General features: G+C 48.3%; 1 protein-coding gene across 27 annotated transcripts in view; it reads left to right on the top strand.

Moving 5' to 3' along the window:
* Nucleotides 1–24,081, top strand: part of ABLIM1 (actin binding LIM protein 1) — a 219,402-nt gene that overhangs the window by 83,791 nt on the left and 111,530 nt on the right. The window contains exons 1-2 of one of the 27 annotated variants that reach the window (XM_036439147.2): nt 8,464–8,617; nt 8,669–8,766. The exons of the other annotated variants lie outside the window; for them this stretch is intronic. Of the exons in view, the coding sequence (XP_036295040.1) occupies nt 8,751–8,766 (16 nt within the window). The 5' untranslated portion in view covers nt 8,464–8,617; nt 8,669–8,750. Of the gene's footprint in view, nt 1–8,463; nt 8,618–8,668; nt 8,767–24,081 lie in introns of those variants that run through there. 27 annotated transcript variants of the gene reach the window in all.

The raw sequence follows: 24,081 nt of genomic DNA, 5'->3' as shown, positions 1-24,081 counted from the left end.
GGTAGGGGTTGGGCGAGAGGATACCTTATTCAATCAAAGCATAGGAATAAAGTGCCGTTAAAGGTGCTAAAATACAAAGTTGTTGTCCTAAATAAAGCAACATTTTTGTGTGTTTTTTAAAAAGACTTTTTATTGAGTTTTACAAAGAAAGGATGGGAGAGGGAGAGAGAGATGAAAACATTGATGAGAGCTAAACATCGATTGGTTGTTCCTGCATGACCCTCATGGGGTTCAAGCCTGCCACTTAGGCATGCACCCTGACAGGGAATAGAGCCAGCAACCTTTTGGTGTATGGGTCAACGCTTAACACTGAGCCACACCGGCTGGGCTAAAGTAACACATTAAATTATTAACATGAATTTTACCTTGTATGTTTATACTGTGGAGGGGCATTTTAAATAAAAATAAAACATTCTTTCACCCCTACATGGTATCATTGAACTTACACAATTAATATTTCATAGATCGTAGGCACATATGTATTTCTTCTTTTCGGAAGGGTGGGATTCTTGCCCACAACTAACGCCACTGTTTTTTATTCCTACCATTTTCCACCGACACTCTACCTCTGGCTCAGTGAGGAAGGAAGGAGCAAGAGGCAAGGGGAATGTGTCATCGTTGTCAGAGGAGGCGATTGGCTAATACAGTCAGGAACATGGGTAAGAAAAGATGTGATAAACCTCCTCGGTTGTTTGTGTTTCCTGGAACACCGTTGCCTTCCGTGTGCATTTGAGGCAGACCTTCTGGTTTGAATGGGAACTGACCTCTCATCACCCCTGTTTAGTCGATCGTAGATGTGAAACACTTGCCTCTGAGTCTCCCTGAATTCCCACACATCGTGGATCCGCTGGAATTCAGTGCTCACGGGCATTGCCAGCACTAAATGTGAATGGGGCAGCAGCAACACATACTGCATGTATCTTGTCTGCTCATGTGTGTGCTCCCACTGGACTTCACTTACAAAACACAGGTTCAAAGAGAAAAGTATGTCAACAGCAAAACATTAAATGGAGACCCTTTTGAGCACAGAGCCCTATGCAGCTACACGGGTGGTGAGTCCATGAAGCCAGCCCGGCCTCCACACAACCGCACGACTGGAGCATGTCATTACCACTCACTGATGAAACTGAAGCACACACACACACAGAAAGCAATCCGCCCAAGGTCCCTCGGCCCGCGGCCCAGCTGGAATTCCAATGCTGCTGTGTCAGACCAGGCCGCCTGTGTGGCCAGTGTGGCGTCTTGGAACAACCACTGGGCAGGAGGTAGGACACCAGGGTTTTGACCCATTTCTAAGGAATTGTGCAAGCTTGACAAGTCTGCCTTAGGACTCTGGTTTTCATCTTACATGTGCATGCAATTCATGCCTGTTTTTTCATACAAGTTATAGTTTTTACAAACCAGAGTTGGTGGCATGGTTCCTTTTCTCTTCATACTAAAAAATGGGGCAAGTCGCTGAGGTGTGTGCTGGGTGGTCATGACCCCTTCCTGTGGAAGCAAATGCAGGAATGGCTATGCACTTTGCATGCTTATTTGGCCTGTCTCTCGTATGATGGCCAATATGGCTGAGGAGAATGAGAGACCTTGCTTCCTGGGTGCATGCCAGGGCATAATTAGCACTGTAAGACTAAATGAGGGGAGCAAATGTAGGCTTCGTAAACCTTACAAAACTGCTGTGACCCCTCCCTCCAATTTTTGTAATCGTCTCTCTATGTCAACCAGAGGAATGGTGCTCCCCCAGAACGGTTAGTCACGATGGATAATTGACTTGCATCTTGAGGGACTTGCTCTGTGGGCCTGGGTACCATCTTCTCCCATCCAGCCAACAGCGAGTGCAGTAGGCCCAGGTGATGCTGTTCACCTGGCAGGTTCTATTCTAAGCAGTCTGAGAGCTAACAGAGGGTAAGGAATCAAGAGAGAAGATTGCTTTACACAGACAGGGCAACGTGCAACAATTCCAGTGTGCCAGGTCCTTTGGACATGCCAAAGGAATCAATGCATTGAGTGTATCTTGACTCAAAAAGTGTGTGTTGGGGGGGGGGGGGGGCTCTTTCATGACCTCGGTGAAAGGGAAGGCCCATCCAAGTCAAAGAAGGGTCTGTGGCTTTAAATTCTAGCAAATTTAACTCTTTCCTTCAGTGTAAAGTATAATGTTATGACCTCATCCACTTGTTATAAGGATTAAACGAGGTGATGCAGGTCAAGGGACTGGCATGGTGGCCGGCCACAGTGAGCACTCTGTAAAGGATGACAGTGTGGGAGTAAGGGGGCTTCACACAACGACTCTCTGATTAGGTTCCTTTGCAGCTTGCTTTCTCTTCAGAAGAATTGTTAGTTTGCATCTTAGCAAATACTTTGGAGCAATCACTAATTGGTTTATATATGAGACTGAATTTATTTTTTTATTTTAGTCAGATTCTCAAATCATTCTGTTTAAGAGTAAAAATGAATACTTGTCTAGTGTTGGACTTACTGTGGTAAGCTGGTAACATTCACTCCTTAGCATTGCTCAGATATTGCATCCCTACTTTGTGCCAGTCACCGTGTGCTGCAGAGATGCACACAGTCCCTTCCTTCAAAGAGCCCGTAATCTCTCACAAAAGTAAATGTGCACATCCTTCACTGCTCTCTCTTCTCTCTTGATACCTTGGCCTTCATTAGTTATTGGACCCTTTAAGATAGGCAAATAATCAGCAGATTTTTATTAAACTGTGGTACATCTATGCAGTGGAATACTACACTGTGGTAAAAAGAGAGTCCTTACCATTTGCAACAACATATGTGAAGCTGAAGAGCATTATGCTAAGTGAAATAACCCAGGCAGAGAAAGATAAATATCACATGATCTCACTCATTTATGGAAAATAATAAACAACATAAACTGATGAACAAAAACAGATCCAGAGACAGAAAAACACCGACAGAACGTCAAACCTCAAGGAAGGTAGGGGAGAGTAGGGGAAAGGGGGAGAGATCAACCAAAGGACTTGTGTGCATGCGTATAAGCTTAACCAATGGACACAGACAACAGGGGGGTAAGGGCATGAATGGGGGGTTGGAGGTTATGGGGGAATAAGGATACATGTAATACTTTAATTAATAAAGAAATTAAAAAAATAAAAATCTAATGGCTTATTATATTAAAAAAACAAAACAAAACAAAAGATAGGCGAATCGCCTTAGAATCTTGGCCTGCTGGGCACATCCTAGGCTGGACAGTTAGGCACACGGGTGACATTTAAGTAACAGAGAGATGGTATGTTGTTAGGGAAGGCACTGCATTTCTAGATTATAGAAAGTGATCATTTGCAGATCCTAATAACTGTATTTACAGATCCTAATAACTGTTTTTTTAACCTGGAAAATATTTCTAAAGGATAAAGCTACTAGTAAACTGGTTTGTTTGGTTTTTTTTTAAAGAACTCAGAGCTATTTCTGTACTTCTCAATTTCTCATGTACCTGAAATTAGGCTAAAATCTGTGAAACTCTCTTTACTATAAAAAATCCTTTGAATTCTAACAGGTTCCAGTACACTTGTGGGAAAATGGCTGGTTTTGTGCTCTATAGTTTCTATCCTTAGTGGATTATCTATAGGGGACATTAAATATACCTCAGAAAATTTTTGTAATTTTCTCAAGCTGCAGCCCATTACTCAGAAGTGGTTTCTGGGAAAGATTATGGGGGAAGTTTTGGAAACAAATGTGAAATCTACTTTAATAACTCGTGGAAAAGAACTCTGCTGGACACTGGTTCTGTGAGATTCATATGGAAAAAATTCTAAGAATTCTCGGTTGAGGACAAGAGAGTTAGTAGGATCAAGAGGGCTCAGACATTTACGAATTTTTCTCAGACGGTAGGAAACTTTGGAACCATCACTTCCAATAAATTTTTCATGGAGATTGCAGTGAGTGCCAGGATGTTTGTAAATCTCATGCCCATTTCCTTCCCTTTATGCAGGCCAGTGTGCCAGGCCAGTGGTCCATAATCACTTAGGGAGCTGGCTGCAGCTCAGGTTTCATCTCCAGAGAATCTAGGCACCCTGAGTATTTCTGTCCCTGAATGTCTGCAAGCTGTGCTCTTGAGAGTCCGGAAAGGCATGAAACCATCCTTGCCTTCATGGAGTTCACAGCTGGCTGTGGACAGGAAACCATTGCTACAGAAGCATAAACCAATCGGTGTGCTACACAAAGTGCTGGGTGGGAGATTGCATGGCTGTCATTTTATCCAGTTCACCAGGGAAATATTTAGATAAACTAATCAGCGTGGACACTTTCTGGGCATCTGTTACATGGCCAGCAGTCTGTTAAAAACTGGTCATGCTCATCAATATGACCCATTTTGCAGGGAGGAGGCAATATGGTTGGAAAGAGATCACAATGGACTTTGAAATGCAGCCAAATTCTTTTGTCTTAACTTGGATAGAAATTGATGGCTCAGCTTTAAGACTCCAACCACATCACTTCTAAGGTTCACCCTCCAGGGCTCCCTCTTACCAACCACCCCAGCCTTAGTTTGCCTTCTCCCATGAACAAGGAACCAATTGATGTCTTCTCACTCTATGACCTCCACTTGGAATGAGCTTCCCCCTTTCTTACTTGGCAGCCCTGACTTGTCTTGTCCTCCTGGGACCCTCTCCTGCTGGGCTTAGCCTGCCCTGCCCCTTATGCACCCTTCTTCTGTCTCAGCACCTTCCTCACATCCTTGAGAACCTACATGTACGTCTGTGCATCCTCTCCACTAGATGGTAAGCAGCTCCCGAGCAGTGCTTTCTCCCTTCTTCTTCTGACACTTGCCAACCCAGCACCTGACATCCAGTAGATGCTCCATAAATGTCACAGGGAGGCTGACAGACATAAACATGAAATAGAAAGCAAGCGAGTGTGAAGGAAAAGAGCCACATGCTAACCTGACAAGCTCAGGAGAGGCCTGCATGGCAGTCTTGCAAACTCAGAGACATAAAATAACCACAAAAGATGGTTTGAAAATTAAATATCTAACTACAAACAGGTCATAGTGGGTAGACATGTCCAAGACTGATATTTCACCTGACAAAGATCAATTTAGATCTTCTTTACTGAGCCCATTTGCCTTCCTGCCTCTAAGATAACATATCTCTGAGATGTCTGGGTAACTCGTAACTTCCCTTTTTCTGGAGCCCCTGGGGCACAACCAAATGTGGTGGGCACCAGGACAGATGCCTCGAATTCCTTTGTTATCATGTTAATTGTTCCTGTACTCACCTAAGTACGCATCCGTCATTTTACTTTTTATCCAGTCCCAGGGGTTTCCCACCGCTTTGCTTTCTCCCGCCTCCTTACTCCATCACCAATGAATTTCATGTCACCCACCTATGTCCCTCCTTTGATTGCAGTGTATAAATAGAAATGTAACCCACCATTCTCCAGAGCATTATCTCAATCCATTGAGGTTCTGCTTCCCAGCATATGTCGACAGTTTGGCTCAAATAAACTCACTAAAATTCTTTACAGGTTTCAATGGCTTTTTCATTAACACGAGGAACTCATTCTTGAGTTTGCTTCCAGCTGAATTCTGCCAGAAGGACATGGAGGGCTCTCTTGCTAATGCGTCCAAAGGTGTGGAAGGGTGACACCTGGAAACCCAGGGTCCTTGGCCATGACGGGGAACTGAGCTTCCTGCCCTGCAGGTGCACAAGCAGCAGGCAATCCCCGGCTCCGTGGAAGAGAGAGAGCAATGAGGAAGTGGACTCGGACAGGTCGCTTGTTTGCAGGAGGTAGCGTTTCTCTCCATTGGCATGGCTTCTGGCGAAATGACACACTCTTGGAGTTCTGCCAAGAACCAGCTGGCCGTGTGCTCACCAGGCTTTTCTCTCCAACAAAATGGTTTCTGTCCTCTGGTCCCTGGTGGACAAGTGTTGTTGCTTCATTTTGCGAGTGAATGAAAAGGCAGCCGGGAGTCAGTTTGGACAATAAAGCATCAAATGAAATCCCGAGTGAGTGTCTGTCGCGCGGTCTTATCTCATCCAAACGCAATGAGATTAAGTTTTTTGGAAATCATTTCTAGAAATAAGAAGAGTCTTAGGAGCTGTCCATTTCTCATTGTTTTCCTGATGGCATTTTGTTGCACTTCCTGCAGCGTTCACTGTAAAGTAGAAAATCTCTCACTGCTTTCTTCAGAAAGGTCTGAACTATACAGCCCCAGGCCAGGAGACAAAAACAATTTGGTTTTACTCTCCCACATTCCAAAAATAACTTCGGTAATATCCTGGTTGGTTATCTGGAAAGTGCAGAGTGGGTGCTTTTATCCTAAGTAGCAGTGTCGGATTGTTTGGGGGGGTGGGGGGGGCGGGGTAGGACTTCAGCCATATGACTGTTATTGAGCAACTCCATGCTGGTGACTCATTCACTCTGACTGCGGCACAGGAAAATTCTTTCCGTGGAAAACCCGGGAGGGGGGACCTCCCGACCTCTCTGTAGTATTTTCCTGTAGAAAAGGCTTCTCTGCAGATGAATGGGCACCAGCTGTTACTCTGCCTTCCCGGCTCCACACCTTTCTAACCCAGAGGGCCTAGCCAGTTTAGCCAAAGGGGCAGGCAGGTAGGTTGAGAACTGTCGTAAGGAACCGATTTCATTAATAAGCTTAAGCCTTAGGGCTCAAAATGGCCATCCTGAGTAAAAGAGAAATGGAACTAATTGCATTGGTAGTATCTGGAACGCTTATGTGTGATTGGGTTGGGGCATTTTACTGTCACGTTCCATTAGGGACAGAGGGAGGGGGAAGGGAGGGAAAGGGGAAGGGGACGCTGTTCCCTTGGCTTTGAGCTGAATGACAGGAAGGCCTTGGAGAGTAGCGTCTCCATGAGGTGCTAATCTATTTATGGAGCAAAAACATAATCAAATAAAGTCACCAGCTAGGCCCCCAGCACCAAACTCATTCGAGCTCTCTCTTGGAGGTTCATTTTGTTTGTCAGCATCCCCTTCAGGGCTCTGAGAGGGGTCAGGGTGGAAAAGAAGACACGTGCTGTTTCAGCCACTGAAATGGGGGAAGGCAAAGGGCTGGTCTCCGTACTCTTCACCCTGCCCACCTCTCTGGACTGGAGGTCCTGCTGCTCTCCTGCTTGAATGGAGGGTAGAGACGCCACTTCAAGGCTCTTGGGTGCTTACACTCCAGCTGGCTGCTGACTTAGGAAAACCAGGGTTCTACAGGGCTGCCGCAGAGGCAGGGAGTCGTGTGGGTGAAGTATGTGTCACAGAGAAGGCGACCAGGGGTTGGAGTGGACTTAGCCCTCTTCCTGAGACACCCAAGCTATTAATAGCACAGGCCTGAGTCACAGAGGTAGGCATGTCACAGCTGCTTGAGAACTGCGACTGCAAACCATCAGAAAGCCCCACGGAAGGCCTGGCCCAGCTATGTGAACAACCCCCCGAGTCAAAGATGAAGTGGTGGGCCGGCTTCATCTTTTCTATCCCCCTGGCGCTCCCGGACCCAACAGTTACAATGTTTGCAGTAAATACAGGCTCGCGCTGGCGGTGCGCTGCGGTTAGGAAAGATGCGCCGGCCATCTGCTGCTCTTCGGCAGTGGGGCTGCGCCTGTCTTTCTGCCTCTTGCTCTTCACACCGGCCCCGCGTGCTGGATGTATAGGAGTGCGGTGGGGGTGCAACACACCATGTGGGTTGGGGAGACAGGGGGTGGAATGTACCCCACCTCCTCTGCTCCTGCGAGAGCGACCTCCGCGAAAGCCTTGCTAGAAGCCAAGGCCACTGGGGTCAGGCTCAGACTGGCGAGTGGTGCGTTGTGACTGCCCCTCACTTTGTAGCTAGGGTTCCTCCCTCACATCCAAGGAGCTGGTCCAGAAAAGTCCCATGAAGGGGAGAAAGGTGGAGGTTAGAATCCTGCCTAACTGGGTACGTGGGGACTTTCCTTGGATACAGAATTTGATCCTGGAGGCGGAATTGGATCCTGAAAAGATCCCCTTCCCAGGCTCCCAGTCATTGTCCCAGTCCCCACTCCGCCCCCATTCAGGTAAACCACTGGGAGGGACGGGACCCGCAGGGCAAATGGAGCGCCTCTCTTTATTTTTCATCCTAATTGAGCCTCCAGGACCTTAGAAGTTGGGGAACATGAACTTGAAGGGGGCCACTCGCATCCCGTTGGCTAATTTTATTGATTGTGTCTGACAGAAGCTGTCAAAGCCGTGAGCGCAGCAGGTCTGGGAAACGGATCAGCTAACCATTGACGGGTTTTACCGATCGGAACCGCCCCCTCCCCGGCGGGCCCCCCTCTTCTGTCTTCGGGCCGTCATTTCGCAGACAGCCAACCCTCCCTGGGGAGGGGCCGGGGAATGCAAGGTGGTGTCCGCGGCCAGAGATCTGGGCGGTGGTGGAATTTTGCATTTGTTGCGGCGGCGGCGGCAGCTGGAGCGAGTGGCTCGGCCCAAGGGCAGAGTCCCCGGGCGGGCGGCGCAGGGCGCAGGGCGCAGGGCTCGGCGCCGCGCGGTGGCGATCGCAGGGGCGGGCGCGGGCTCGGCCCCGGCGCTGGGGGCGGGCTTTTAGGAAGAAGTCCCGGGCTGGGCGAGTGGATGCCCGGCGATCTGCCTCGCAGCCTCTGCAGCGGAGGACCTGCCCGCCTGCCCGCCCGCCTGCCCGCCCGCCTGCCCGCCCGCCTGCCCGCCAGCCAGCCTTCCCGGGCGGGCGCGCCCCACGGCCGGACTTCATTCCTCTTTCTCCGGGGCTGCTCGCTGCGCCGCGCTGCGCCGGGGACCGGGTTGCCATGGTGAAGGAGAAAGGTAACGATAAATATCGATCGCTGCGCGCGGCTGCAGAAGTTGGTGCCGCAGGGCTCGGCCACCTAATGGACGCTGATCAATGGGAAGCCAGGCAGACATGTTCTTGGTGCGAGGGTGTGTGTGTGTCTTGTGAAGCCTGGCTTTCCATGAACCGTGCGTGTAGCCACGGCGTCTGAAGCCCTTCCCTTGCATGGTTGGGGGGTTTGCACAGCTGAGGTCCTGGGTACGTGCCCGTTTGCATTGTGATTGCATTTTTGAATCTTGGGTTATGTTGGAGGCTTGCGGACCTGCCCGCATCCCAGCCTTATTCCCCACCCAGATCAGCGGCTTCCTTAAGATGTGCCTTGGAAGGGTCCTGCCCCCGGGTTCGTGGTGGTTGGGACACGCGGGAGCCTCGTGGGGGACCCGCTGGAAGCAGCCGCGGGCGGTTCTGTAGGTTTCAGGGCTGTTGTCTGACAACCTGGCATTTCAGCCGTGTCCCCGATCGCCCGATCACTCCTCCGGGCGTCTGAAAGGATGTGGTGGGTACCAGCCCTGGGTGGCAAAGAGCCGGATCACCTCCCAAGGAGCCTGAGAGAAGGGAGGGGGCGGGGCGCCCTGCACAGGTGCTGGGTTCTTACGCACTGGGCGTGGTCCTGACATGGAAGGGAAATCTCTCAGTGAATTAAACAGTTTAAATTATTCGTTTATCCAGGAAAGGGCAAAGAACACAGCAGTGCTTGATTTTAATGATCCAGTGCTGTATAAATACAGCTTCTGGTGGGAAAGTGAAATGCTCCAGGAGAATAGTGAGGAGTGAAAGCTCAGCCCTCCCCTGTCGGCCTCCATTCCGCCTACTCGAGGAAAGATGGTTAATATGTGTGTCTTTCTAAATGGGAGATAGATAGGTGGATGGATGAGATAGATAGACAGATAGATATTGTAGATAGATAGATAGATAGATAGATAGATAGATAGATGATAGAAGTACAAAAATTGGATTCTTTTGTGATCATTGCTCTGAGACGTAAGTTTTTCCTCTTCATAATGTCTTGGGGGCCTTCCCCATATTTTATAATGTGAGGATCCACCCTTTAATTTTGCTCTTTGGAAGCTTGGTTGTCTTGTCCCACGTTTCTTTAGTGTGGGACCTATCTTTCTCCATGCACATGGACGGCTGCTCTTTTAGGGATGTCTTGAACCATTTCAAAGATTTATCTCTATCCAGGTCCTCTGAAAGCCCCTACTGGGAGTGACTTTGAAGTGAACAGGCGGAACTCAAACCGATCCTTGCAGCTGGAAACTCGGGTCGGGTTCTTTATACTAACAGTGGGTAGGTAAAGAACAGGATGGTGAGGGCTAGCAGAGCAGACACCTCAGGACAAAGGGAACATGGTTCTGCTCCATCCCTTGCTCCCCCGTATCTTTCCCAACCACTTGCTTTAGCTTTGGTCTTCTGAGTGTGTGGCAGTTGAGTGGAATGATTCCGTGCATGTGAGAGTGCTTCTAACAGTCCTCCCTATCTCTCTGGGATGCTTCCAGGAACTCGGAGTGACTCGTACAGGGTCAGGGCTCCCCCGCCCCTCGTTTTTACCTAGAAGGAGCTGGTCCTGACCTCTCTATTGCTAATGGATCTGAGTCTTTTTTTCCAATGGGAGTCACTTGTGAGTGATGGGAAAGAGGATGGCAAACGCCCACTTTTCATGGCGCCCCCGTGGGACGGTGGGAGCCACACTCGCTGGGTGGTATACGCATTGTGGATCTGCAGTCCCCACATAGCAGCTCTTTCTCGAAGCCATTGCAGACCTCTCAACTCCCAGACTGCCCGGGCTCGCTTTTGCTTTACACCTCAGGAGCCTCTTTCCGACTAGAATGCTGAGCGGGCCACCGAGAGGTCACATACTCATATTATCTCAGCCACTGATTACAGGCTGTTCCTTTTTTATGCCGAGGTCCGTGCCAGGGCATGCTGCTGCCTCCCAGCCCTCCGATCGCACCAATCTCAGCCAACAGCAGAGGAGGGCAGGTACGTAAGAGCTGCCATGGAAAGAAAGGAGTTTCATCATAGCTTTTATTTTTTTATTGATTTTTTTATTGACTTCAGAGGTGAAGGGACCCCACACTGGGGATTGAGCCCGCAACCTGGGCATGTGCCCTGACTGGGAGTTGAACCATGATCTCCTGGTTCTTAGGTCGACGCTCAACCACTGAACCACACCGGCCAGGCTCGTCATAGCTTTTAAAGTGGAAAGGACACAGGGGAGCAGGCAGCACAGGCTTTCATCCTAGAGGTGACAGAATGGGGGTTCAGAGACACGTGAATTGCTCAGACACGCTGGGGTCCTGTGTCCCAGGGAAGGCACATGTGCATCAGGGCTGCGTGAACCAGGTGTGGGGAAGTCCTCCGGCACCAGGCAATGAACCTCATAGAGGCAGCACCTGTGCCCACCTTTAACGTCCACAGTGTAACTTAGCGTCTGCGCCTCCGCAGATCCTCAAGCAGTTGGAGCAGGTTGGCCGTTCTCTGAGCTGGACTAGAACCCATGTCTTCTCGATTCTGAGATCTTTCCAGTGCTCTCCATTTCCTCTTGCTCCAGGGAAGCCTCGCTCCGTCCTCCTGGAGCTGACTCGATGGCCCCTGAGCAAGCTCAGGGGATGGCACATCCATCCTGGGAGCACGGAAGGCCGTCTGAAGGTCTGACCCTGGCGTGCTCACCAGTTAGAGGTGGTCTCGTTCACTCTGCTTCTCGCCATTGCTTTCTCTCCTGGGTAAACCTTCCATGTATCTGTCAGGTTTGGGGTTGGCACTGGTGGATCTCACCTCGGCCAGTGCGTAGTGGTCTTTGCTAACATACGTTGACCCTCGTCATGTTCTGTGCTCCTAACCAGGCGTCCATTCACTTCCAGTTGCAGACACCCATTGATCCAGGAATCTTGATGAAATGGTTGGTTCTCTGATGTGCTCAAGGGCGACCTGTCTCTGCTAGATCCTGTAACAAAGAAGCAGGAGAGATTTGTGTGGGTTTATCAGTCAATATCTGTCTGCCTTGAATACACTCTCATCAACCTAAACTCCAGAGGCAGCCTCTGTTCTCACTTAAAAGCTATCATTGTCTAGCCTGCCTGTGTTCCAGTGCAAGTGTGAGAAATATACACAAAGGGGTTCATTATCTCTTTGTTAGAGAAAACAAGAATAAACAAACACTAAAGATCAAGTTATGTCAACACTCATCTAATTTAAATGATAAGGATGCTTATGGCTTATAAGCCATGTGAGAGAGTAAGAATTGAGCAGCCAGGGAGAGAGTCATCATTGTTTGTTTTGTTTCCGGAAAGCTTACTATCGATACAACTATTGGATGGTCCTACTTGCCCGTAGGGTAGAGTGGGATCCAGTGAAGCTCATTCCAGTCCTCCTTCCAAGAAGACATGTTCACTTTCGACCTGATACTCAGGTGTGTGGGACACACACACACACACACACACACACACACACACGGTAATCTTGTTTCTTGGCAGCTTCAGAGAACAGTGGTGTACTGTGTCTCCAATGTGTCCTACAGACTGGCACCAAGGTAATCCTCTTAGGACATTGATGTCATCATATTTCCAGCTCAAAAACCTAACTGAGTGACAAGGGTAAAGGTCAAGGCTTCCTGCTAATTGTTGAGGCATCTCCCCAACTTCTTAATTGACCTCCTCCCCATGCCTGTCTCACCCAATGTCATTTTATTTTTAATGCTGTTTTTAAACCTGCTGGCTCTTGACTACATGCTGAGCGGCAGCTTCTGTGCTGAGAGCTTTACATACAGTGTCTTTGATCTGTAGCCCATGAAGGTGGGCTGTGTTCCTCTCATTTAAGAAATGAGGAAGAGGAGGCGTAAAGGACGTGAAAAACCCTCCAGAGGTCACTTGGCTAGAAAGTAGAAGAGCTGATGTCCTAACCAGGCCTGTCTGCCTCCCAGACCTGTGCTCATTGTACTTATTACTGCCCCTTAACCCTCCCCCCAGCCCCGCCCATTTTTCCTGTTTGAATAATCATGGTGAATATTTTCCCTCTCTAACCTCAGTCATCCTGCCCCTCCAGCCCTCCTGAGAAATATACAGTCTCCTTTTGTGTTTGTCAGAGACCTAACTCAAATTCTGCTTCCTTATAATGCTTGTCCAGGGCCCAGCCCTTCTGCACATTCTTCTAGAATTACTCCTGCACCTAAATAAACACCAGGGAAATTAAGCAGCACCTCAGCCACCTGTGCGGCTTCAGAAAGCACTCTGTCTCTCCTCAAGTGTCTGTGGACTTCATTTGTGGTCTTGTAAAGCCACTTGGAGAGGAACAGAGAGTTACTGCTTCTAATGGAATCTCCCTTCCCCAATTCCATTCCTCCCAAAACTCCCCCCTCACACAGACACGGCCCACTCAGGCGCCTGCACACTGCCCAAGGCCAGCGAAACCCATCCCTCTTCCATCCTCGGAGAAGTCTGAGAACAGTAGGTCTGTCTGTGCAGTGTAATCGCTCCTCCTATGCTCTGTTCAGATTTTAGCCTTCCTCTTTAGTGTAGAGTGGTCACTCCTGGATTCAGTTTTCCAACACTGCTTCCCAGGCTGAACTCAATGCCCCACCCCTACTTGCTCCTGGAATATTCTAGGTTCTTCATCTTGGACGTGAAAAGCCCTGAGCTTTTCAAGGGGATACCGATGACGAGGACATTCCTAAGTAAGGTCTAAAGGGAAGCTGTTGACTGAAGGAGACAGTGATGCTGCAAGCTTCAGGATAAATTGTCTGGATCGGTGGTGACTTCTACCCACTGCTCAGGGTGAGCTTTGCTTCTTTGGAAGGAGCTCCAGTTTTTATCGTCATATTCTACTGGAGAAAAAAAATCCAGGCATAGATCACTCTTACTGTTTTATAAATGAACGTGCCACTCAAACCGGTAGTAGGTTCCGCCCAACTTATCTTCTCCGCAGGTCTGCCTGGGCGATGGGATTTCCACGGCGAAAGGAAAGAACTTCTTCACATTAAAAAAAAAAAAAAAAAAAAAAAAAAAAGTCATAATAAATGCCCTCTGCCTCTTAGGCATTGATGTCTACAAAATGTTTACCCAGAAAGAAAGACTTCATTTCCATGGTTAGACATGAGGCTGACTGTGTCAGTAAATCTGAGAGAAGGAGCACATGGACTTAACATTTGCCCAATACCCTTGCGAGCAATTTTTGTTGAGGAGTGAACGTAAAAGCATGGGGACAGTGGGCATCGGAGCTGCAGATGGGCCAGCCCTGTTCATTGTCAGCTACTCTCAGACTTGGGGAGGCGGCCCAGGAAGGATGAGACCATGGGTGCTGCATCACAGAGATCCTCTTTTAAAGAACAACAAATCGGCTTTCCCAAAGGGTTGAAGGAAAAATATCCTACCAAGAGGGAGGTCTTGGCATCTGGTTGACTTTGAGGAGGGGGCCGCTCTCTGTCATCATTTTCACAGCCCTGGAGGGTGTGAAGGCGGGTCTTGAGATAATTGTTCGCTCTTGTCTGCCCAAGTCAAAATGCTGAGTGTGTTCCAGAGGCAGCACTAGAGAGCCAGAGGCCTGCCGAAGGGTCAGTGATGGGTGAGTGGTGCAGGATTTCTTCCCTTTGTGGTTGAGCCTGATCTGGGCACACCACAGTAGAAACCAGCCCAGCTTCCTATTTCATGGTGTGTTGGTCTGATGGTGACTCATACCGAGGGGCATGTTTATCCCAAACTGGCAGGAGCTGTGTATTCAAGGGCAAGTTTGGTGAACAGTAGGGAGGATGAATATTTGTATGCATGACCTCCTTTCTCCAAAACATTGTATTTGTGATCACACTGACATGATTGATGCTATTATGGTCCAATGTGCCCTGGAGGACACCAGGGGTGAGCTGCTCTCCCACTACAATCAACCAGGCTGGCTTGTTTGATGACTTGGACTTAAATGTGAGGATGTTGGCTTTCTTCATACTTCCCGGGAAGTTGTTATCCAGGGAAGTGGTTCTCACACGTTAGCAGGCGGCAGAACCACGTGGAGGGCTTATTAAAACATGGACTTCTGAGCCCTGCTCCCAGTTTCTGATTCAGTAGGTCTGTGGACGGGCCTGGGGTTTTGCATTTCAAGTAATCCCAGGTGATGTGGATGCTTCTGGTCCAGGGACCACACTTGGACACTGTCTACATAATCCATGGCTTCTCTGGGTAAAACAATCGGTCCTCCAGGCAGATAGGGGAGACCATTTATATATATAAGCAGCCTCTCCATTCCCTTTTGCTCACTCTTTCTTGCTTACAATGCACAGAAGGGAAAGAGAAGGCAAAGGGCGTCCTTCTCACTCTGACTCTCCTCCAGTCTAGAACGAGGCTATGGTTTATAATAAAATAGATCCGTGGGATCTGAGCAGCTGAGACACCACTGTATATGGTGTGCAGAGGGTGGGCAGAGTGAGTGTGGAAAAAAATTATAAGGCACTGTTACCTGAGAATGAGTCCTGGGGCTCAGCTTGGCTTGGACAAGGCACAGGAGTGCACTATTCCTAATTCTTGAAGAGTTGGGTGAGCATTTTTACTGGGGTTCCGAGCCCATTGGACACATTTGATCAAAGATAGTAGATACAATAGTTCGGCTCACACAACTGTGTCTTTAGTCTTTGAGGTGGATCTAAAACATATTAATAAAGCCTGAAGTGTTTTCCTATTGCCATTTTATCCAGTCTATATTCCAGCTGTCTATATTCTTTCTGTTCTTGTGCATTGTTTGAAATTATAGAGGGAGAATTTTTAAAAAATTAGAAAAAAAGAGAATGGTAGAAAAGAATAGCAAGAGGGTCTGCTGCAAAATGGGAGAGAGGCCTGTGTACCCTCAGAAAAATGGCAGGGGCCATGGCTCCCAGGTCCATAGAGGGTCCTGTAAATGAAGATGGGCTGGATGAGTGTCTGTGGGACTGCTATCTGTGTGCCACTCGTGGGACCGCTGTCTGGACAGCCATTGAGGAACAGCATCTTTAGGCCAACAGTGGGGACAGTGGAAGTAGAGTCCGGTGATGCCATTCCTGCTCACCTGGAAACGTGACTAGCATGGGTAAAGGTCCCAGCCTGAAACAGCAAACCCTTGCAACGGTCTCCTTGCTCACATCGCAGATCACATCACAGTTGACAGAGGTCTACTCTCTACAAGACATTCTCAGGATAACCTGATACTCTGAAGACTTTCTCCCTCCAGTAGGTTAATGAATCAGCCAGTGTCTGGAGGGATGCTGATTGAGAATCAAATAGAGGCGATAAAAGGGGTATAAACAATATTCAGGGAGCCTTCAAATGAAGAGTTAGTATTTCAAGGAATGAAAAAAAGGGGGGCTCTATAAAACAGGGAGCATTCAGATCAGCTTTGAGAGGCTCTATGAGTTTCTTGTGGTTAAGGATGGTGTTTGATTCAACCTATGTCCATAACACACTGTTTGCTCTTACAGTATATGCTCAATGAATGTTAAGTGAACTAATAAGTGAATTTTTGCTGCATGTGGTGAGGGAGATGGTTGTCTTTATATAATGTTTATTCAGAATCTAATAAGAGATAAGCAATGTAGATATAGAAACAAAATATACTTCTGGACCTGAAAGCACTCACATTCTAGTGAGGAAGACAGATACCTCAGTAATTATGGTACAGAGGACTATTAAAGTAAGTGCAGGGAGTGATTCATTCTTCTGTAAGCTCATGGCAGGCTGGGCTTCAAAGGACGAATAGAGGTACAACAAGTCAAGAGAAAATTCTAGAAAGGTGGTCAAATAGGCAAAGAAGAAGCAATGATGTACAACTTCTGCCTGAGGAAGTGCAGACAACTGGATGTGGCAGGAGCTGCCAGTCATCACTTAGCTCAGCAGTGGTCATGAGCAAGGGTACCCAGAGGGTCAGGATGAGTTGAGGATGGTTAGAACTGGAGGTTGTACACACAGATGTTTCCAAGGACTAGGCAAGTGACCTGAATGAGTGGAAATTGGGGCACACTGAACAGCATGGCCTTCTTTCAAGGGAGAGCCTCTGTGTCATTCCATCTCAGTTCCACAGAGGGACAGAGGCCACCTGGCCAGATCTTCCCTAGGAAAAAAAAAAAGTATTTTTATTGATTTCAGAGAGGAAGGGTGAGTGAGAGAGAAACAGAAACATCAGTGATGAGAGAGAATCACTGATGGGATGCCTCCTGCATGACCCCTACTGGGGATCCAGCTTGCAACCCCGGCATGCGCCCTGACCTGGAATGGAACAGTGACCTCCTGGTTCATAGGTCGATATTCAACCACTGAGCCACTCCGGCCTAGCCAGACCTTCCCGTTTTTTAAGAACTACTAGAAATAGGGACTATTATGTCAATCTCCAGATGTTTAAATGTTGGCAAATGACTCAACTTTCTCTTCAAAATATCTTGGCGCAGGCCAAACAAAACACATCTGTGGGCAAGATTCAACCGAAAGGCTTCCAGATTGTGGTCTGGAGCTTCCCACAGCACTCACCACACGTAGCCACAGTGAGAAATACGTTTTCACACAAGGGGATTCATGACTGGTGCACACATTCATATAAACGGCTAACATGTCACAGGAACCAAAACACCTACCTTTACTCTCTGCTATTTCTCTTCTTTCCTATTTTTAAAATATGCTGGTCATGATTCATTGATCTGAGTTCATGTTTCAGTTGATCAAGACCTGAAGTTTGAAAACCATTGGTTTAGAACATCTACCCTTATGTTTTATTGGGTGGGAACAGAATAAGGTACTTTGCTTGGCAACCATGTTTCCGTCCTGGACATTCTTATAACAGTGCTTAATCGGTACATTTGGTTAAGTTGGGTCTCTTCACTTGCAACTGGAAAAGTTTAACAAAATAATTTCAAAATCTTTTATTGATGACTTTATCCTAAGGGTTGGCCAGAATGTGGTGCCATCTCTTTATGTGCTGGATACCATTATCACCTGACCTCGCTCTAAATTCAGAGTAAAATGCTGTTGGTGGACGTTCTGCAGAAAGCCCCCAGATAACCCCCAGTCAGGCCTCCTGAGTTCCAAGTGTGATATTTCCGGAACTGCTTTTTCATTTAGAAGAACTTTTCCCTGTGACTCTGCATCTTCTCTTCCGGACACCATGCTCACCTGGTCCCCTTGCTTCTGCACCAGGGAGAGAGGGACACATCCAGGGCCTGGACAGGCTGTCACCACCTCTCCCATCATTAGTGCAGTAGCTCTTCATATCCATCTGTTAGGCGTCGTGTGCTGATAGCATCTATTGCTGACATGTCAGAGCATTTCCAGAAATATTCTAAGGTAGGGGCTTTGGAGAGAGACCACCCCTCACCGGGAATGTCAGAGGTGAGCCGTCATAGCGAGCCTCCAGTGCAGCAGGAGAGTCATGGCCGTTCTTTGGGTCCAGGGCCTGTCTGTTGTCTCATCCCTGCAGCATGCAGCAGGACTCAGAATGAGCCTGGATTTTTTAAACAAGAGCCCCAGAGTGGCTTCTCACCATTGGAAGATGCCACCATGATGGAAAGATCCCTAGGAAAGGGCCATGCCAACCATGAAAACCATGGGACCACAAGGAGGCAGCACTACTGTGGTGGTCTGGCACAATAAGTGGGCCAAGAAGCCAGTTACTAAATATGAATTAAGCAGCAAGGCCAGGCAGAGAACAGCAGCTCGCGAGAACAGAGAGGAGCCTGTGCACTGCTATTAGGGTGGGGGGCCAGCATGGTGCAAGCTGACCAGGGGCGGTGTTTGCAGACCAGTTGGGAAGTCCCCTTTCTACAGAGCCTGTGGGTTGTGTCCCTCCGGGGCACCTCTTGTCGGGGAGCAGTACCCCGTGAAGAGGTGTGCAGCCCATAGCCTGCGCCTTCTTACCCAGAGGCGGTGAGCAGCCAGCGAGCTGGGGTTGGAATCGGCTGAATCACGCCTCCGCAGGTCCCCAGAGGACATAGAGCCAAGCTCTTACCCTGTGTGAGACTCAGTCCTTTTCTCCAGTGAAAACAGAACTGAGAACACTCACTTTTCTCTTCAGGTGGGAAGGTTTGACACGTTATCTCATGAGTTTGGGCACTGGAAAGAATTATCGGTAGGTCTACAAGAAAATCAGAGATTGATCCTCAGAAACTCAGCCTGTGGGAGAAAAGAAAATGATTAAATCCAGGAGGGAAAAAGAAGAGCTGTACAAGAAAGGACCTGTATCCTCAGGATGGACTAGCTCAATGATCGGCAAACTCATTAGTCAACAGAGCCCAATATCAACAGTACAACGACTGAAATTTCTTTTGAGAACCAATTTTTTTTTTTTACCTTCTTCTAATGCCACTTCAAAATAGACTCGCCCGGGCTATGGTATTTTGTGGAAGAGCCACAGTCAAAGGGCCAAAGAGCCGCATGTGACTCGTGAGCCACAGTTTGCCGACCACTGGACTAGAACAATAATTACATTCTCAGTGTCAACAGACCACAATTAATGGAACAGCACAGGTTAGTAGGAGTAGTGTTAATAGATAATGGCTAAATTGTATGCACAGTGTTAAAAAAAACTCAGTGAGAAGATTGCGGGGGGGGGGGGGGGGGGGGGCGACAACACCAAAAGTTGAGTACATCTACTTAGGGGGCATTTATGTCCTTAAAAGATCATTCGGTTGCTGTGTGGCCAAGAGATTGAACAAATGAATCCAAAGCCCATGCTGTTTGAAGTTGCAGGCTCCTACCTTCTTTCTAGCTGTCCCCTAAACCCCTCCTAGCGTCCTGACTTAGGGACAGATCCTGTTCCTCCATTTCTGGTGAATTTCTGGTGTTGACGTAGGTCTAGGCAAGTTGTGTTTGTGAAAACTTCCACGTGAGACATGAACTGGGTCTGATGGTATCATTAAAAAAAATAGTTTTTTGGCTTTTAATGGGCTCTTTCCCAAGAGAGCAGTAGAAAGGAAATGATGAGGATGCTTGTCAGGGTGGAGAAATGCTGGTGAAAAACAAATATATACCTCCATGGGGAGGATCACGTGTTCATAGGAATTAGGAGGAGAAGGCTATGGTGGCGCCGTGCCTACGCTAAATACTGTCTCAGGACCCTAATAGACGGCGATCCTCTCTCTTAATGACTTGCCTTCCCTTCAAAGGCTCCACTGGGACCATGGTCCCTCCCACTCTCAAATCAGGACAGAAGTGACTCCTGAGCAGTCCTTAAAGAGGTGGCGTCCTGCCAGCAGGATTCAGACCGAAGCCACTGCTCAATTGTTGGAGCCATTTCTACTTGGAAGTGCTGTGCAGAGACAATTTGAGATCCCTGGGTGACCTTACAAAGCGCTATCAAATTCCAGAAGGGATTTTTGTTATCCTGCAGAAATTCCCGCTCATCCAGGTTGGTGACAGTCTGCTGACATTCAGCTGACTCGGGCCTCTGTATGCCCGGCTAGTGCCATAGGGGCTCCCATGAGGAGATGACCTCACGTTGCCTCCACCCTGGGCAGGAGGACCTATATTCTTAGCCTCTTTACCATGTCCGGGAGGTGGAGGCACAGGGCAGGGGAGTCTGGACCAGGAATCTATCCGGTCTCCTAACTCCTAGTCCAAGATCCTTTCTAACAACTGTCCTGGAGGAGAGGTGCGACTCAATGTACACTGAGTGGCCAGATTTTTATGATCTCTGAACACGCAATAATCTGGCCACACAGTGTATTTACATATACATGACTGTACTCCGAAGTTCAATTAGTGAATGGGGTCAGAGAAAGGCTAGGAGGGGTCGAGGAAGGGTGTGCTCCCTGCCTTTCCTTAGCCTGAGTCATCCCAGTCTCGGGGTGTGGCCAGGGCATCAGTCTTTAGGAGGGGGAGGAGTAGAAGGCACCACGCTGGCTTTCCATCCCTTTCTCAGATCCACCTGCTTACAGAAAGGGCAGGTGTAACACCTCAGGGCCAGTGCGTCATGCGTTTCACCAGGAGGAAATTTCGGTCTCCATTATTATAATCCTAGCACCTCTCTGCCTTGGCAGAATCAGATGAACTGGATTGGAGCCTGGGCTATTTCTCTCCCAGGAGCCCCGCTGACCGTTGGCTGACAGCATCTCTTAGTGTAGAAGAATGGCAGGGACCTAGTGCTTTGTCTCAGGAAAGGCGAACTGACCCTCGGGACATCTTACAAGAGGACGGATGCAAGTGACTCCATGTACATGACTGTACTCCAAAGTCCAGCCAGTGAGTGCGGCCAGAGAAAGGCTGGGAGGGGTCAAAGAAGCTGGTCTCCCTGCCTTTCCTTAGCCTGAGTCACCCCAGTCTCCAGGGACGCTGTGAGCGAGGCCTCCTGCTGCCCGCCTGCTGGGAGTGTTTGCACCAAGGCTGCCCATGCTTTGTGCCAAGTACTGATTCTGATGAGCAAACGAACATGTGTGGGAAAAGGAGGTCGTGGGAGCCAGTTACAGAGAAGCAGCGTGTTGGACAACTAATGACAGGGAAACTGTGTGTGGCTTCCAGGAACTACCACTTGCCACAGCAGGAGATGGGCTTTGTAGGTAAACTGCAAATTAAGCACTCTGCACTCATTTAAGCTTTTAAGTTCTTTTTTTGTTTCCTAGGCCCCACACTAGTGCCATTATAGCACTAAGAAAAGTAGTAGGAGGCGGAGAGAAGCAGGAGGAGTGGGGAGTACACATCTCTGGGACGTGTTTACACCTAAATGGGAACCAGCAGGGCAGAAGCATAGAAAACATTCTAGATAACGAAGCAGTCTCCCTGAAACATAGGAGAATAAGATTATGTCTTCAGTTCGGCTGCCATGGCTCAGTGGTTGAGCATTGACCTCTGACCCAGGAGGTCACGGTTCAATTCCAGTCAGGGTACATGCCTGGGTTACAGGCTTGATCCCTGGTGTAGAGCATGCAGGAGGCAGCCAGTCAATGATTCTCTCTCCATCATTAATATTTCTCTCTCTCTCCCACTCCCTTCCTCTCTGAAATCAATAGCAGGTACAATTTGTTGAACACTTATTATGTTCCATGCACTGTGATAACTAATTTATACCCACAATCACAGGTAATCCTCACAGAGGCCTTAGGGGGTGCTGTCTTATTCCTGTGTGCAGAGGAGGACTCCGAGCCTGAGTCCAATACCTTGTTCAGGATCCCGCAGTGAAACAGACTGACTCCGGGGCCCGTGCTCTGAGGCACTGTGCAGGGGGTCTCTTCAGTAAAGTCTCATTCCGCACAGAAGGAAACCAAGTGCAATGGACTGACTGCATTCTCATCACCCAGCGAGGAAACGGGGACCCTCAGCTGCCTCCCAGTCCCAAAGGCAACACCTGCCAGTAAATGAGCAGATGGGAAATAACACTTCACGTCTTAAAGGAATTCATTCCAGGCTGCAGCCGTTTATGGGAAGGGCGAGCCAGCAAGGAAATGCCATGAGTGGCCTGGCCTGGGGAACGAGTTCTGGTTAGGATTGGTCTGGATTTGCAATCACACGATGCTATTCCACTGGTGAGGTTGGTTTCTGCTTAATGACTGAGTCTTTTTAAAAAGGTGACAAGAGGACTTCTCTCCTTGTTTTGATGACCTTGACAGTTTTGAAGAAATACTGATCCCATTTTTGTCAAATGTTCCCCACTTGGGGAATTTTCTCATGATTAGACTAGGATTATGGATTATTTGGGGCAAAAGATCACAGAGGCAAAGGGCCAGTTTTCATGACATCCTGTCAAAGGCACATACTGCCAACATGACTATTGCTGTTGGAATTGACCTTGATCACCTGGCGGAGGTAGTGATTGTCAGCCTTGTCCAGTGTAAAGTTACCTTTCCTCCACTTCCCATACCATCCTCTTTGGAAAGAAGTCACCAAGCACAACCCACATTTAAGGAATGGGGGGTGGAGGGTGCTTTAAACGTTGAATTGGAGAAGGGGTCATGGGGTAGGAAACTCAGCAATCTGAGAAAATGGGATTGAGGCTGGATTCAAGTGGGGAGAGAAGGGATGACTAAGAGATGTAAGAGTAGACAAAATCGAGTGGGGATATGAAGAAGAGGGTGGAGTCAAGGATGATGGCAAGATTCCAGGTGTCGTTGATTAGGGGATTGGGTGTGACCAGCACTGCCTTAGTTGACTGCCAACTCTGTGTTTCTTGGCTGTGTCACCTGGGGTGAATCACTTCCTTCCTCTGAGTCTCGGTTTGTCCAGTTGTAAAATGGGTTGGCAGTCTCTATTCTTCCAACCTTGTAGTGCTTCTATAAAATGAGATGACGCAGAAGTAAGGGCTTTGAAAGGCATCAAGCAGCCCTCACTCGGGTGTGGTTTCCAAGGCTGATTGGGTGGGTGGAGAGAGAGGGGCACTTGGGAGGGGGAATTTGACACCTTCAAGATCCTAAATATTTCAGATAACCTGGGGCAAGTTGTAAGTCATACTGAACACTGTCATAGGTTTGGGATAGTCACCTGCTAAGAAGACTTTTATCTCAAATATGCATTCTCAGATGCTCTGCTTCTGGTGATCTAGCTCCGTGGTCTGTCTTTCCAGTGGAGGTAGCTTGGGCAAGATGAGACTGGTTCCAGGTTAGAACCTAATTTCTATGGCCTTCCTCTTACAATCTGTAATGGTCTCTGCCTGGGGACAGCGCAGGTTACTGGGATTTCCTTAATGGTCCTCATCCCCAAGTCTCATCACCAAACAGGCATTTCAAAAGCTCTGCACCCAGATGGAGCTCTGGTTCCTGCCCTGAAAGAGACAGCACGAAACTTCCCAGCTTTGCAGTGGACTCTTTCACCTGAGTACCCCTCTCGGAATTAGACAGCATGCAATTGGGGGATTGCTCTACCTTTCCAGGCAAAGAGGCTCTTGGCCCTTCCTGTGTATCTCCTTGTTTTTCAGAAAGTGTGTGGCCATGCTTTTGATTTTTCATTGTCCTGCTCTTATTTTAGCAACAAATTGATGAGCCATGGGAGCTTTCACCATGTCTGCCTGAGTTGCAGGGGAAATCATTGACTGCTAGGTACAGTACAAAAAGCTGGGAAGGGTGCGTCTGCCAATAGCTCCCTGGTAACTTTGGGGAGAGATGTGAGCTCTTTGCTCCCCATTTTCCCTATCAGTAGAAAATGTAGGGACCACCCAGGCCCTGAAAGATGGAGGGACCAAGTTAAAATGAGCAACAGAAGCCAGCTGGCAAATAGGAGGCGTCTGGAATTAATGTCATCCCTGCATTGCAACTGACTCAGCAGATTTTAGAAATGAAGAATGGAGCCAAGGAACATACTTTTGGTATTAACCAAACTGCCAAAGGCTGTTATGTAAAACGAACCTCCTTGTTAATCTTTAAGAAGGATAGA

The sequence above is a fragment of the Pipistrellus kuhlii genome, unplaced genomic scaffold (assembly GCF_014108245.1).
Source record: "Pipistrellus kuhlii isolate mPipKuh1 unplaced genomic scaffold, mPipKuh1.p scaffold_m20_p_15, whole genome shotgun sequence".
In the NCBI taxonomy this organism is placed as follows: Eukaryota; Metazoa; Chordata; class Mammalia; order Chiroptera; family Vespertilionidae; genus Pipistrellus; species Pipistrellus kuhlii.
The sequence above is the reverse complement of the archived record's forward strand: the minus strand, read 5'-3'. Positions and strand labels throughout refer to the sequence as shown.